Source organism: Lycorma delicatula, chromosome 13 (genome assembly GCF_047948215.1).
Source record: "Lycorma delicatula isolate Av1 chromosome 13, ASM4794821v1, whole genome shotgun sequence".
Lineage (NCBI taxonomy): Eukaryota > Metazoa > Arthropoda > Insecta > Hemiptera > Fulgoridae > Lycorma > Lycorma delicatula.
In genome coordinates, this window is record NC_134467.1 from 9,384,298 (window position 1) to 9,401,167 (window position 16,870).

A 16,870-nucleotide genomic window follows, 5' to 3' on the forward strand; every position below is an offset into this window, starting at 1 on the left:
CTGCACTTTCTACATTATTTAACATCAAGTTAAATACATCATCTTTGACCGACTCTCTTATTTGAGGACCAACAAATCTTCCTTCTTTAATCTTTCCTTCGCTTATGTTTGGAGTCATTTATTTCACCTTGTGATATAAGATGTGACTTATTGGAAGATAATTCAAAATCAAAATCGCTGTTGTATTCTTCAGTACTGCGTGATTCTTCATCGCTGCTTTCGAAACGTACATTCACAGGTGGCTCAGGAACTGAAATAATTTCAGTGTGAGGTACAGGCCTCACTGCAGATTACAGTGAAGGATATTTTACAGTATGTTTAGATTTTTTAGAAATTCCAGACACTTGTTGGTTACATGACAAAATCGGTTACATGATCCTTTGGTTTATGTCAAACCATAGGGTACATGTCATAATATGCGACTACGATACGATTTAATTCTTTGTCTAGTATTGTTTATTTATAGCTTACAAATTATGTTAACAAAGTTAAACGATAAAAAAATGAGCCAACAAAATACAATACAGGAGCTTAAAGGATTTTTTCAGTTTTAAATGTATAATTAGCATTTTAATTAAAATTAAAACTTTTTCAGAAATGGGGGGTGATAAAAATATTCTGAGTTCATATTTGTTTTCAGCATAAAAAAACAGATTAAAATCATGTATCGCATGTTAGAAAACAAAAATTATGTTTATCAGTGTTATAAATAAATAAATAACAAGAAAAAAGATTACTCACAATTTCTCAAGCATTTTAATTTTACTTTGAACACTAGATGCCCGATTAGCATTATATCTAAACCGGTCAATAAACTCTTGTACATGTGCCCTGTGTTGCTGTTGTGCTTCATACTCTCTTTGCTGATTACGCATCTTTTCTGTTTTTGTTTTAGCAAAATTTTCATAATTACCTCTATACGCTTCTATTCTCTGTAAAATAAAAAAATATATAAAAATAAAATAAATATAAAATTATCAATCCATTCCTAAATTTTTATTATAAAAAAAACACCTACTTATTATTAAAATTAATCAATAAAACCACGAATTAAATCTATCCTGTATATAGGATTAGCAGCTGCCTTTTTATTGTTTCATGTCTGATGATCTGCGAGCTTAAGCTTTTGAATATAATATTAAATAACTATTTGGCCACACTTTAAAGTATGGTCTTTGAGATAAGAGTATGACCACTTTAAAGGTCTACTCTTATCTTTACCTTGTGACTTATTGCTTATCATAAGGTGCTACCATCCAAGCTTTATCTAAAAAAACTCTGGAATTTTATTAGATAAGGCTATGAAAATAAATAATTTTTATTAGTTTAAGAATACAAGATATACCTTAATAATAATTAATTCAAGAGCTCTTAGAACTAATTCAGAATTATTAGAACTAATTCAGGATGTGGCTTATAGGAGAGACAAAAAAACAGGAACTTTTGAAAAAATGCAACAAAAATTTTATTGTCCAATCTAACCATTATGATTAAAAAATAAATATGAGTCGTGTTTTAAAGTACCATTTTGAAATTAAAAAAGAAAAAAACAAGTACACTATTCTTAACAATTTTATTTTTATGTGAAAGCTTGTACTTTTCTACATAATTGCCACCAATATTAAGGCACTAGTCGTATCGTGCAACCAGCTTTTGAACACACTCATCATAGAAGAACACTATCGCTTTAACACCATTCACATTGATAATTTAAGCGTTCAGTCACCATTTCATAGACAACACTTTTTGAAACTTGAGGAAACTCTTCAGATAGCGAAGAAATCGTTAAGCATCGGTTTCTCTCACTTTTTTATCAACTTTCTGCACCAAGTCTTCAGTAACAACAGAAGGTTGTCCCATTCCGTTCCTCACTACCTGATTGTCATTACCAACATTGTACTGCCAACAGATGCAGGTACACAGTGTACATGTGTGGAATGCCGACCGCAGCGTAGCAGCGGTGTAGTTTCAAAACTGTACTAGCTTTAAAAACACGCCTCATATAAAAATACCAAAATACACCTAATATCAGTTTTTGAAAATTACATCGGTAGATGCCAATATGCCATTGAGGTTCCCCGTTGCTCACTGCAACATCTCAGGTGGGATGCCATGAATTTTGTCTTGAATTGTTTGTTTCAATTCACCCGGCGTCTTTGGCAGACTCTTATAGACCACGCAAGAAAAAATCACTAACTGACAAATCCGTTGAACTAAGGGGCCAGGGAATGTCACTGAATCTTGAGATGATACGGTTGCAAAATAATTCTTGGCACAGCTGCCACTGAATGCCTTTCAGTAAGTGACATTGCTCCATCCTGTAAAAACCAGGCTCCAGGCTTCATGCCGGTGTGGAAATTGTACAGTGCAGGTGTAACAAAAGATTGTAGAGTGTGAACACTGATCTGAAGTGAGTCATTGTGATCCGCCTCTTATTTTCAAAAAAAAAAAATGATCCGATGACCCTATGTGATGAAACTGCACACCATACCGTTGCTTTGCTGCTGTGCAAAGGACATTCATGAATGTTCATTTTGGTACTGTCTCCCTAATAACGACAGTTCTGCTTGTTCACATAACCTGTGAGATGGAAATGCGCCTCATCTGACATACACAGCTTGTCCAGAAATTCGTTGTCCCCGTTAATGTTTGATATAATTTTTTGACAAAAATTAAAGCAGACCCGGTGATTGTTCTTCAGTTTTTGCACAATCTGTAAATTGTAAATATGAAATTTTAAGTATGAATTCGGTAAACACTCTCTCAGAACAACCCAGCTACAGATACTTGTTTACAAATTAACATCGTAGGCTGTCTAAGAGTGAAACGCGTTGAACCTCAATATTGTGTGGAGTATGAGCACTCTGAATAAAGTAGTGGTGCCAACAGTACATAGTTGCCACTAGGCATTTCAAAAGTTCCTGTTTTTTCATCACATATAACCTCAAGTCAGTAGAGATACCTTGTAATACGTAAAAACAAGAGATTAATGCTCGCCTGAAATCGTGGCAGGGCTATATTGTTTCATAAATTAGTACGGTTTGATGTCATAATATAGACAGATTACTTTATTGTTTCCTAAAAAAGTAACAACAGTTGTGCATTTGTGTAAATGCGTAACATTGTTACAATTTAACAATTTTGTGATCTGAACAAAAAAAAAAAGGATTATTACTATCAAGAGACAATAACAAGGCTGAAAAATGTATATCTTTAAAATGCAATGAAGAAAGCACAGATTTATGAGTGCCAGAAATGTTTCTACGATCATCAAAAATGTTGAAAACATTAAATGCTTTCAAAATGACAAAAGGAAATCTGTTGTGGAAATAGGGTGAGAAGTTAGAATATGAGTGGGACATTCCACAAGATTCTCCAAAAGTATCTGAACAAGCACTGTTTGTCAGTACACTGTCAATTTCTGCAAATCACAAAGAAATAAGAATAAACAATTCTTGAAGTGGCCACCATAATCTCCTGATTTAGCAAGAGCTATTTTTACACATCTGCTTGGACCAAAAGAAAAAAATAATTATGCGCATGGCAACATCATTAATGAAGCAGGTGAAATAAGTTTTAATCCTTGTATTAATGAATTATAAAGCTATATATTTTTATATATATGAAGAGCATTATACCCAAAGGATTTTTAATTTACAACATTTATTGTGCATGTATTTACAGAAAAGCAAGGACATTCAAGCAAAAATCAAATATGATTAATGAGACCAAAACTCCCTCTTTTAAGTAATCTTTTTTTTCTTCTGAAGACCAATATTTAAAGAACTTACGTTTGCTACATTAAATTTTTAAATTATAAATAAAAAAAGGCAGCTTTTTCTATTTTCTTCCCTCTGTACTAAATAAAAACCTCAAGAATTTTACTCAAAAGGTATTACATTTATACAGCAAAGAAATTTTGTACGTCAAATTTTCTTTTTTTTAAATATTTATTTCTTATTTTTAGAAAGAGTTCTGAAAAATCACAAACATGCAACTTTCTTGCCATTTTGTTTTATAAACACGATTGGAAATGGCGCAAAAAATTTTATTATTAATTTACAAAATAAAAAGAAGAAAATACGATCTGTAAGCAAAATTTCAGCAGATTTGAATCTTATCAAGATTAGAAAAACATCTGAGAACTGGAATAAAATTAAAAAATATTATAAAAACCAAAGAAAAGATAATACTATCATTGATCCTCATAATCGATCAATTTAAAAGTTCCAGTTACACCGACAAAAGATCTGATAATAATAACTTTCATATTTACCTGCGAGTGTAAATGTAATATATCAGTCGGTACTGTATCAAGAAAATGCCTATCATGCGATACAACGAGAAGTGTTGATGGCCAGATTTGTAAGTATGTTTCTAACCATATTATCGCTTTCATGTCCAACATGTTAGTAGGTTCATCCAGTAACAATAAATCAGGGCTAAATTAGAAAATAAAAGCAAAAATAATTATTTGATGAATACTAATTAATGATACTTTTCGCTTCAGATTTTCCCATAAAAGGTTTCGGAGATCCCTGAAATGTTCTATGGGAAAATTTGAGGAAAAACATATGTTCAATCTTCCTAAAATGCATATTTGCATTTCAAATTAAACAAACTAAAACATAGTTTTAACATAAAATTAATCTTCTACTTATCATTTAACAAAAAATCATTTTTTTCCTTTTCCTAAATACTCAAGTTTTTCTTAACCAGAAAAAGAGTTTTCTTATTTTAATAATAAAGATATGTTTACTTTGGTATTAGAACCGTTGTACTGCATTCCTGTTTGGCAATTCATTTTTACCAAGCTTGGTGCAACGTAACAACTCTGAGGACCAGACAAAAAAAAAATCGAACGGTGTGATATTGGAACTATTAACTGGAATCTCCCAAAATGACTTTAGAATAGCTTCCTCTGTTTTTTGAGCGGTATGGAGTTTGGCATTATCATGCAGATAAATTACACCTTTTGAGACAGAACCACGACACTGCATCCTTACTGCAGGTTTCACTTTATTTTCTAGCACGTCAAAAATGTACACTCTGTCTATTGTATGTCGTTCTTAAAAATAATCACAATAAATGTAGCCTTTATAATCCCAAAATACCATTAGCGTTGAAAACATATCAGTTTTAAGATTTTCCCGGCAGACAAACTTTGATGTTTCCATTCTGTATTCTGACATTTGGATTCTGGCACAAAATGATGAATCCAAGTTTCATCACAGGTTATACAAAAAACTATTACCTTTTGATAAAAAATGCCGGTAAAGTTCCACACAAATGTGAATTTGAGAGTGTCTTTGTGATTTTGAGTTTACCATGAATAGAACAGACAGAGCTGAAACTTGCACTACAAATTTCACCAATTTCCCAAATTCTTATGCTTCTGTCCTCACAATTAATGCAATTTTACAAAGTATCGGTCAAAATTCCACAGGTCTTTCGCTATGATGAAAATCAGTGATGCATGTTCTGTCTCCTCCTCTATGAATCATGAGACCTTGCCGTTGGTGAGGGGGCTTGAATGCTCAGGGATACAGAGTAGCTGGACCGAAGGTGCAACCATATCGGAGAGGTATCTGTTGAGAGCCAGACTAAGGAATGATTCCTGAAAGAGGGCAGCAGCTCTTTCAGTAGTTGTTAGGGGCGTGAGTCAGGACGACTTAAACGGCCGTATCAACATCACTCAGTCCTCTGAGTACTGCGCAGCTGAAAGCAATGGAAAACTACAGCTGCTTTTTTTCCAAGAAAATGTGGCTCTCTGCATTTTCACATAGCAATAATGGAGGCGCCTTCCTTGGTAAAATATTCCGGAGGTAAAATAGTCCCCCGTTCGGATCTCCGGGTGGGGACTACTAAGGAAGGGGTCACCAGAAAATTAAAAAATAACATTCTACGAGTCGGAGCGTGGAATGTTAGAAGCTTGAAAAAGGTTGGTAGGCTAGAGAATTTAAAAAGGGAAATGGGTAGGACAAATGTGGATATAGTAGGAATTAGTGAGGTTCGGTGGGAAGAGGAAGGCGACTTTTGGTCAGGTGATTTTAGAGTAATTAACTCAGCGTCAAATAATGGGCAGGCAGGAGTAGGTTTCGTGATGAACAAGAAGATAGGGAGGGGAGTGGAGTATTTCAAAACGCATAGCGATAGAATCATTGTAATAAGGATAAAATCAAAACCTAAACCGACAACGATTGTTAACGTCTATATGCCTACAAGCGCCCATGATGATGATGAGGTAGAGTGTGTATACGAAGAGATTGATGAAGCAATTAAACACGTAAAAGGAGATGAAAATTTAATAATAGTTGGAGATTGGAATGCAAGCATTGGAAAAGGCAAGGAAGGAAATATAGTGGGTGAATACGGGCTGGGCAAAAGGAATGAAAGAGGGGACCGACTTATAGAATTTTGCACGAAGTATAATTTAGTAATTGCCAACACCCAATTTAAAAATCATAATAGAAGAATATACACTTGGAAAAAGCCAGGCGATATTGGAAGGTATCAGATAGATTATATCATGGTTAAGCAAAGATTTAGAAATCAACTCGTTGACTGCAAAACTTACCCTGGAGCAGACATTGATAGCGACCATAATTTGGTGATAATGAAATGTAGATTGGGGTTTAAAAACCTGAAGAAAAGGTGTCAGATGAATCGGTGGAATTTAGAGAAGCTTGAGGAAGAGGAGGTAAAGAAGATTTTTGAGGAGGACATCGCAAGAGGTCTCAGTAAAAAAGATAAGGTAGAAAATGTAGAAGAAGAATGGGAGAATGTTAAAAAGGAAATTCTTAAATCAGCAGAAGCAAACTTAGGCGGAATAAAGAGAACCGGTAGAAAACCTTGGGTTTCAGACGATATATTGCAGCTGATGGATGAACGTAGAAAATATAAGAATGATAGTGATGAAGAAAGTAAAAGGAACTATCGGAAATTAAGAAATGCTATAAACAGGAAGTGCAAACTGGTGAAAGAAGAGTGGATTAAAGAAAAGTGTTCAGAAGTGGAAAGAGAAATGAACATTGGTAAAATAGACGGAGCATACAGGAAAGTTAAGGAAAATTTTGGGGTACATAAATTAAAATCTAATAATGTGTTAAACAAAGATGGTACACCAATATATAATACGAAAGGTAAAGTCGATAGATGGGTGGAATATATTGAAGAGTTATACGGAGGAAATGAATTAGAAAATGGTGTTATAGAGGAAGAAGAGGAAGTTGAGGAGGATGAAATGGGAGAAACAATACTGAGATCTGAATTTAAGAGAGCATTAAAAGATTTAAATGGCAGAAAGGCTCCTGGAATAGACGGAATACCTGTAGAATTACTGCGCAGTGCAGGTAAGGAAGCGATTGATAGATTATACAAACTGGTGTGTAATATTTATGAAAATGGGGAATTTCCATCAGACTTCAAAAAAAGTGTTATAGTTATGATACCAAAGAAAGCAGGGGCAGATAAATGTGAAGAATACAGAACAATTAGTTTAACTAGTCATGCATCAAAAATCTTAACTAGAATTTTATACAGAAGAATTGAGAGGAGAGTGGAAGAAGTGTTAGGAGAAGACCAATTTGGTTTCAGGAAAAGTATAGGGACAAGGGAAGCAATTTTAGGCCTCAGATTAATAGTAGAAGGAAGATTAAAGAAAAACAAACCAACATACTTGGCGTTTATAGACCTAGAAAAGGCTTTCGATAACGTAGACTGGAATAAAATGTTCAGCATTTTAAAAAAATTAGGGTTCAAATACAGAGATAGAAGAACAATTGCTAACATGTACAGGAACCAAACAGCAACAGTAACAATCGAAGAACATAAGAAAGAAGCCGTAATAAGAAAGGGAGTTTGACAAGAATGTTCCCTATCCCTGTTGCTTTTTAATCTTTACATGGAACTAGCAGTTAATGATGTTAAAGAACAATTTAGATTCGGAGTAACAGTACAAGGTGAAAAGATAAAGATGCTACGATTTGCTGATGATATAGTAATTCTAGCCGAGAGTAAAAAGGATTTAGAAGAAACAATGAACGGCATAGATGAAGTCCTACGCAAGAACTATCGCATGAAAATAAACAAGAACAAAACAAAAGTAATGAAATGTAGTAGAAATAACAAAGATGGACCGCTGAATGTGAAAATAGGAGGAGAAAAGATTATGGAGGTAGAAGAATTTTGTTATTTGGGAAGTAAAATTACTAAAGATGGACGAAGCAGGAGCGATATAAAATGCCGAATAGCACAAGCTAAACGAGCCTTCAGTAAGAAATGTAATTTGTTTACATCAAAAATTAATTTAAATGTCAGGAAAAGATTTTTGAAAGTGTATGTTTGGAGTGTCGCTTTATATGGAAGTGAAACTTGGACAATCGGAGTATCTGAGAAGAAAAGATTAGAAGCTTTTGAAATGTGGTGCTATAGGAGAATGTTAAAAATCAGATGGGTGGATAAAGTGACAAATGAAGAGGTATTGCGGCAAATAGACGAAGAAAGAAGCATTTGGAAAAATATAGTCAAAAGAAGAGACAGACTTATAGGCCACATACTAAGGCATCCAGGAATAGTCGCTTTAATATTGGAAGGACAGGTAGAAGGGAAAAATTGTGTAGGCAGGCCACGTTTGGAGTATGTAAAACAAATTGTTGGGGATGTAGGATGTAGAGGGTATACTGAAATGAAACGACTAGCACTAGATAGGGAATCTTGGAGAGCTGCATCAAACCAGTCAAATGACTGAAGACAAAAAAAAAAAAAAAAAAATGTTCTGTCTGATTTAAGCTATTTGACCCGGTTATAAAAATTTCCAAGGATTACTTACGTTTTACTGTACAGTTTAAACACCTGTAAGCAACAAACTGGTCAGTGTTAGACCTTCAGAAAAATAAAAATCTTATTGCAGCATGCTGTTCTTCTACGATACACGTTTCAATCAGAGCCAACATTTTGATTAAAATAACAGAAAATCTTTCCAAACTGATATTTGAAGTGGCCACCATAATCTCCTGATTTAGCAAGAGCTACTATTTTTACACATCTGCTTGGACCAAAAGAAAAAAATAATTATGCGCATGGCATCATCATTAATGAAGCAGGTGAAATAAGTTTTAATCCTTGTATATTTTCTACGATAGGGTAACTCTGCTGTTGCCATTTGTCATTTTTAATTATTGAATGACTCTTGTAATACAGCCATTAGACTTCTTGAGCGACTACTGGACAATATGATTAAATTGTAATTGTTAACAAATACAGTAATCTTTTTTATTATGATGTTGTATGTTACGTTATGAGAAAGAACTAGGTGTAATAACAGGAGGTGTAATAATAAATTAACAGTGAACCAGAATGATAGATAATATAATCAATCACCCGCATTCATTTTTATTTCATTCATACAATTTTAATATTTTTATGAAACACATACGTAAAAATCTTTTTCAAAACTTCAAAAAAAAAAGAAAAGTTAATATTATGTTTTGTCCAGACTAATATGGCTTAAAATTTAAAAAAAATTCTATTTTTCAAATTAATGAAACAAATTTCTTATTCTTTTAAACTGCCAATTATCAGTATCTTCCTTACAACATTGTAATTAATGGTAACACTCTTATTAATGGCAACAGTCTTGAAAAGTTATGACTTCAGCTCCTTGAATATGTAATTAAATACTACGTGCTATCTATTTTGTTGCATTATAAGTCAAATTTATAAATGTATGTAAATTTCACATTGTTAAAATGCATTAGCTGTCGGTTCATACACGTGTAAAATCTGCATGTTATGATTAATTTCTTTGTATAAAGGTTATGTAATATCTTTCAAACAATTGAGCGACACTACTTTTGGCAATGTGATGCTGGGCTGTCAGCAAGCCAAAGGTTTAATAGTAGAATTCACCGCGTCTAATTTCTGTAACGGCATAGAATAGATTGCAACTTCGGCAACCTCAGGATCAATTGAGAAATAATCATTGTCATTATTCGTTTGGGAAACAGCATATTATGAATTACAAACAGATAATTAAAAAAATGATATACGTAGCGCTATTTGTGTTTCTAAACCTAAAGATGTTATGAATTCAGTTACTGTTGAAAGATATACTCTTATCGATAATGCTCAGAGGTTCTTGAAAATCTGCCTCAAATATTTTAAAATGAGACAGGTAATTATTTATAAAAACTTACCGAGAGAATAATGCACGAGCCAAAGCTAATCTCATTCTCCAGCCGCCAGAGAACTGCTTAGTCGGCCGCAGCTGCATTTCCGGATTAAATCCAAGACCGGCAAGAATAACACTAGCACGTGCAGGTGCTTTATCCGCTTCAATATTTTGAAGTTGAGCATATATTTCAGATAATTCTGAACTTAACGATATATCTGCATTCTTGCTGTACAAACACAAAAAATGTATGAAATAAAAACAGCAACGGTTAAAACACAGAATTATTAAAATTTATAAAAAAAAATACTATCATAAAAATTATATTTAATACTTCAGTATGTTCCACCCTCAAAATATATATATTTTTTAAATACCTAATTACAAATCGAGGGGGAAAATTATCCATTTAAATTAGTTTTGGCTCCTTTAGCCTTTAAGTAAGAAACATACATATCAAGAACAGAGGTATTTTAATAATTACATATTCACATGCACGCAGAAGTTTAAATCAATAATATATCAGAGAAATTATCTTCAGTGCAGTTATATTATATTAGCATTTTAATGTTGTAACTTGAACTAATCGTCAGTCAAATATGATTTTAAACAACTAAATTATCACAAAAAACAGCAACAGTATTGCTAAAACTTATCTACTAAATGGGCATATACGTTTAAATGAAAAACACTAGTTGAAAATTTTGATTAAAAAAAATTTTTAGAAAAAAAAAATGAGACAAAATTTTCAATCTTTTTAAAACTCATATGAGTAAAATTTTCACAAGCCCTAGCCAAGATACGATCATTGACGCATGATTTATTTAGAAATAAAATGGGCACTGAGACTAGATGAACTACATAATTGAAAACCTGATACAAATATTCCCTTTAAATACTAAAATCCTATAAGAGTTTGTTTTTATTCCTCCTTGCCCAACAGGGAGAAAAAAAAATAAACAAATTTTTAAAAACCACTATAACTCACTCCAGCTGAGTGAATTAATCAGATTACATTTAGTTAAAATCAGATGTTCTTTTTAAAACTACCCCAAAAACGTATAAATAAGTTACATTTCCTAATTTCCATATGGTTTTTGAAAATTATAAATGGAAATTTAAGATTCAGCATAGGTAAATGCCAACAATATTTTACTAAAACACATCTTGGATTTTTTCTCTTAAACCAGTCGTGAAATCGGATTTCATAGTTCTTGCATATTTTTCAACAGTTTATCATAAAAGCTAGAATTCTATTTTGAAAGTAACTTCAACAACATAAAAAAGGTCTTCAATTTAAAGTGTAAAATAAATAAAAATCACAGTTCCCTTATGCACACAGCCATTTCTAACAATCTGGATATAAAGTAAAAATTGGAAATCGATACTGATCAAAAAAAAAAAAAATTATATTATAATTTATTAAGGAATTCCACTTTAAACTATCTTCAAGAGAGTGAAACTACGATTCCATTTTATATTCCAAAAAAACTAGAAGAAACTTTTAATTCAAGAATGAATACCGTCAAAATATAAAATTTATAATTGGAAAGTCCTTTCCGACCCAATTTTGACTTATTCCCTCATTTTCAAAACAGGAAAAAAGGAAAACTAAGAAAAAAATAATTTTATAAGAATCTAGAGTTAATAACAATCTAACTTAAGCTAGTAAAAAAGATTTCATAAGCTAGCACAGTATAAAACCTACTCACTTATTATTTATCATAGCTGTTATTTCACGCTCCCTTTTTAATAAGTTTCCTCTCACTGTATCACACTCTAGAACACTTTCAATAGCAGGCGTATCATCCCCAACAACTTCCTGTTCGACATGAAGAACAGATATATGTGATGGAATTCTCAATTGTCCACTGCAATAAAAATAAAGAAACACAAACATTTCAATAAAAATAATTAGGTACATTGTGTGTGTGTGTGTGTGTGTGTGTGAATACACACACAAGGGCAGTTTGGAAAGTAACCTCCATTTGCTCACTACGCATGGAGTGGGGGTAGCACTACTGTTTTTGTACAGACGTGCACGGGAGATCAGTTGGCATCCAGCAAGGATGCCAACAGTGGCAGTAGCAAGGTAGTGCAAACGCTCATTGATTTTCTGCGGCTTGTTAAAATGTGCACTGCAACAGAAAACCCTGTGAAGTGTGCGCTGTTATAAGATTTCTCATAGCAAAACTATATTCAGCGGCAGATATTCATCAGGTAATTTGCACTGTGTATGGACCAAAGATTATGGGCAAAGGGGTTGTATGCAATTGAGTTCGTTCATTCAAAAGTGGACGAAGAAACATGCATGACGAAGAAAGGAGTGGCCATCCATCTGTGGTCAATCATAAACTAGTTTAAAAGATTGATACCAAAGTGTGTCAAATCAACATTTTCATGAATTCGCAAATTTACAGGACTGTTTTTTTTGAGGTAGTGGTAGAAAAGTTAGGCTACTGTAAGTTCTGTTAAGTAAGGAACAGGCAGGAGATTTTTTTTGCAACTGGAATTTTTAAGTTAGTGACAAGGAATTATAAGTGCCTAAATTTAAATGGTAATTATGTGGAAAAGTAGAGGAAAGATGTATATAATAAAATGTATTTAACTACAACTGTATTTTATTTATAACCAAACAGATATTACTTTCTGAATGGGTCTCGTATATTAGAGAGAGAGATAGTAAATTAAATGTGCATAAATAAAAATCTTCAAATCTTTGAAGATCTACTTATTTGTCCTATATCTTTCTTCAAATAGTACTAAAAAAAGTAAGATTTATTTATAAAAATACTTTGTTAATTTGAATCGTTTATATAATATGCTATTAAAAACCAATATTATATCTTAATTACTTATTTTTTACAAAGCTTAATGAAAGATGAACATCACAAATATTACATTCATATTCACCTAACAGAATTAAAAATGTAATTAACAAGCAATACTTGGAGAATGACTGATAACCTAGCACTAGTGCATTATTCTAATGATATGACTTTAAAGATATGAAAGGATGTTAAATCCAAACTAATGCTCATCACCAGCTTCAATAATATGATAAAAATGGTGAAATATTAGGATGAAGTACATCAGACACTGAAAGCTTGCTTATATGGAGTTTTTTATTTTGTTACTGTTAAATGATGTCATATTGTTGATAGCAAAATAAAGGAGGAGTTTCGGTAAAGTATAATGCAAGTAAGATTATATGGAAACTTTTAAGACCAGTGACAAAAGAATTCAAAATACTGAAAAACACAATCACAGCCATACATACAAACACAATCGCATAGGCTAAATTTGAGATGTGATAAAAAAAATAATTTTAAATTTTATCAAAAAATTATTTATTTATTCTTCTATATTGATATTGCCTCCTCCAACGTAGTTCCCCAGTTATGCAACATACTTATGCCAGTATTCTTCCACTCCTCAAACAATTTGTGGAAAGCATTTCTGATACAGCCTTGAATTCACTTAGAAATGTTTTTCTTTACTTCATCTATTATCACAAAATACTGTCCTTTTCATGTTTTCTTAATCAGCGGAAACAAAAAAAATCACAGTGCCACATTTGGAGTATACAAAGGCTACGGCATCAGTATGGTATTATTCTTAGCTAAATCAGCATGAATTAACAGTAAAGTGTGTAAACAGACAACTCTTTATTTTTTAATCGATATTATTTAAAACTTCATCGATTGAGTTTCCATAAAAAAAATCTTTTAATTGTATTTTAAATAAATAGGTGGAAAGATTTTTCAAACAGTATTGACAATTTTTAAAAAAACTGCAACAGAAGCAACAATACTGCTTTTGTAAGCCGAAGTATTGTATTGTTATATAGGGGTTTGATAGCGGTGGATACTGTTATTTTTTATGAATAAGTAACTATTCTTTAATTATTAAAAATTACACGTTCATAAATATAAATACAAGAGTCGTACATAAATACAAAGTTAACATGTTTATTTTCTAAACATCAGTCTATATGAAAACAGTTCTGCCATCTGGTTTTGTAAAAAGGTTATTTCTAACAAACCTTTCCTCGAGTTCAAAAAACTGAGCCTCAAGCAGAGAAGGCAGTAGTTGCATTGAGCAGGCTTCTAGGTAACATGAGAGGGTCAGGCAACATTTTCAAAATGGCACATGTACTCCCCAGTGTCACAGATTCAATCCTGCTATACAGAGCCCTGAACACACAGGGTCACAGATTAATCCTTGAGCAGGTTCAGAGAAAGATATCTCTGCGAGTCAGCTCGGGCTACAGACTGTTTCCTCCAAGGTGTTCATTATCGCCAGTATACCACCGATAGAGTTACTGGCTGGCTAGATTCAAAGGCAACTGTTACTAGAGGGGAAGGATCGGGCGTCATTTATGATTTTTCCTAGACAGTTGGCAGTCCAACTATATACATGACAAGGGAAGATAGACATAGGCTAATTACACATGTCATGCTGCGGGTCGGTAGGAATTTGGAGAGGTAGATTATTTCCTTACTCAGTTGCTGTTGAATCACGGCTGCTTCAGGTAATATGTGTATAGTAGGGGGTGCAGCAAAGATGACTAATGCTCATTTTATGGTGTCTTTGATGATGTCACATGTCAATGACTTTCATGTGCTATATGTGGGTGAATCCAACGGCACAGTGTGAGGCAGACCCGCTAGATGCAAAACACATAATTGGTGTCATGCTCGCTAGCGCTGAGAGGGGAAATACGGTCTCGGAGATGGTGAGGAGCACCATTATGGGAAAGGGGGGCTAAAGAATAGGATAGAGACACCCCAGGCGGTAAGGGGTGTCCATCTGTGTCAGTTATGTTAGGCCCAGATGCAGATATATATGTTCTGTTGATACTCATGGTACTCCACAGAGTTCTTTGCTGCCTCCTTCTTATAGTACTTACAGTGGCTCCCATTTTCATGTGTCGTACAGAGGGAGGGATTTTATTCAGTGAAAGCACGACACTGTTGTCTGTGTGGACAGTCTGGTAGAAATTTCCCTTTTCTGATGTAAAAAAAAATTAAACACTACTGGACATGTTTCCAAAGATAAATTAACAATATAATATACTTAATTATCAATAATTACTAAATAATAATTTGTTTTGATGTAATACACTAATCATAAAACTATATTTTTGAAATTCTCTTGTTAAATAAACTAACTGAATCCACAGTTACCTAAAAAAATGAATCATCAAAGTCTCAATCACCTTGATTACCTGAACCACCATCCTCTAACCACTTGGGAATCTCTGACATGTTACTTAGCATTTTACAAAGTAAGACTACAATTTTAACTTCTCTATTCTCTGGCTTTCTAGTTTATCTACTGACCATACTTTCCTGACCCGCTTATTAGAATTTGCCGAGATTAAATACTACTTCCCATATAAATTTTTAAGTAAAGAAAAATGTTTACGCATGTCAAACCAGCAGGTGCTAATAGGTAGTACTAATTTTTTTCCACATTGTATCACCTATAATACGATAATAAAATAATATTAAATCTATTTTTAATAAAAACTGATTAGTAGGCAAATAACAAACCTGGATATCATACGAAGTAATGTTGTTTTACCGATACCATTTCTTCCAACTAAACCATATCTTCTGCCAAATGCTAATACTATATCAGCTGCTTGTAATAAAACCCTGTAAAAGGAAAAAAAAAATTACAGAAAACAAATTTCCAGGGTTGTAGAAGACCAAATGCCAAACTGTAACAAGTTAATTATTACACAGTTTAATCTCAAAATAAGAGATTAAATCACAAAAAAAAAATGTTCCAGGGCAGTATATTTTTATATGATTTATCAAGCATAAAAAAGTGATTGAATGTCATAGCATGATACAATGCAAATTACTCAACAGTATTAGAAAACCCAAACCTACACGCTCCAACTTTCACAAACTGTTCAGTAATAATTCTAATATGTTTCTTTTTTTAATTCATCTTACTAGCGTTTAAGAGAGTAGTGTATAACCTGTTTGATCAATTTATCTTTTTTTTTTAAGTAATATTTAAATAAAAAGTAATTAATCTATCATGCCATAAAATCGGTAAAATTTGAATTTGAGAAGGATAATGAAAAGTCTGATCATGAGCATTAATACTGTTAACAAACAGCTAGTCAAATAAAAAAGTACAGTAAAAAATGTAAAAGAAAATAAGTAATTTAAAACGGGATCTTTGAAATGTAAACTTCTGCCACACAAAAAATGAATAAGTAATGAAAATGGAAATCCAAGAAGCTATTAGACATTTTGTTTGTATGTATTATAATAATAAAAACATTTAATTTAGATAAAATATGTGAAACATAAAATAAAATAAAATATGTGCAGAAAAAATCAATCGGTACCTAATTTTCTTTACATTAAGTCAATTTATAAATACAGAGTATGTTGGCAAGAGGAAAAATGTAAAACTCCTGTATTTAAATAAATTTTTATTTTAACATGAATATTTTTACACTTTTTTAAGTAAGACAAGACATTTCATTTTTTAAGAATTACGCTCGACGGGGCAAATTATGACCTATATTCTTGTGGCTTTCATTAAAGATTTTCCATTACTTGCCGGAACATAGCCGGTGTAATACATACCGGTGTAATACATACAACTTCTTGGATTTTTAATAATAGTTCCACTAATGTTTGCAATCACTCTAATATATCTTGCTCTTCC

At 32.6% G+C, this 16,870-nt stretch overlaps 1 protein-coding gene across 1 annotated transcript in view; it reads right to left on the bottom strand.

The window, feature by feature from the left end:
* Positions 1-16,870, bottom strand: part of LOC142333676 (ATP-binding cassette sub-family F member 3) — a 54,420-nt gene that overhangs the window by 11,083 nt on the left and 26,467 nt on the right. The window contains exons 5-9 of the mRNA XM_075381092.1: positions 15,730-15,834; positions 11,884-12,042; positions 10,197-10,400; positions 4,277-4,442; positions 742-932 (exon numbers count right to left, since the gene is read on the bottom strand). Coding sequence (XP_075237207.1) covers positions 742-932; positions 4,277-4,442; positions 10,197-10,400; positions 11,884-12,042; positions 15,730-15,834 — 825 coding nt within the window. The remainder of the gene's footprint in view (positions 1-741; positions 933-4,276; positions 4,443-10,196; positions 10,401-11,883; positions 12,043-15,729; positions 15,835-16,870) is intronic.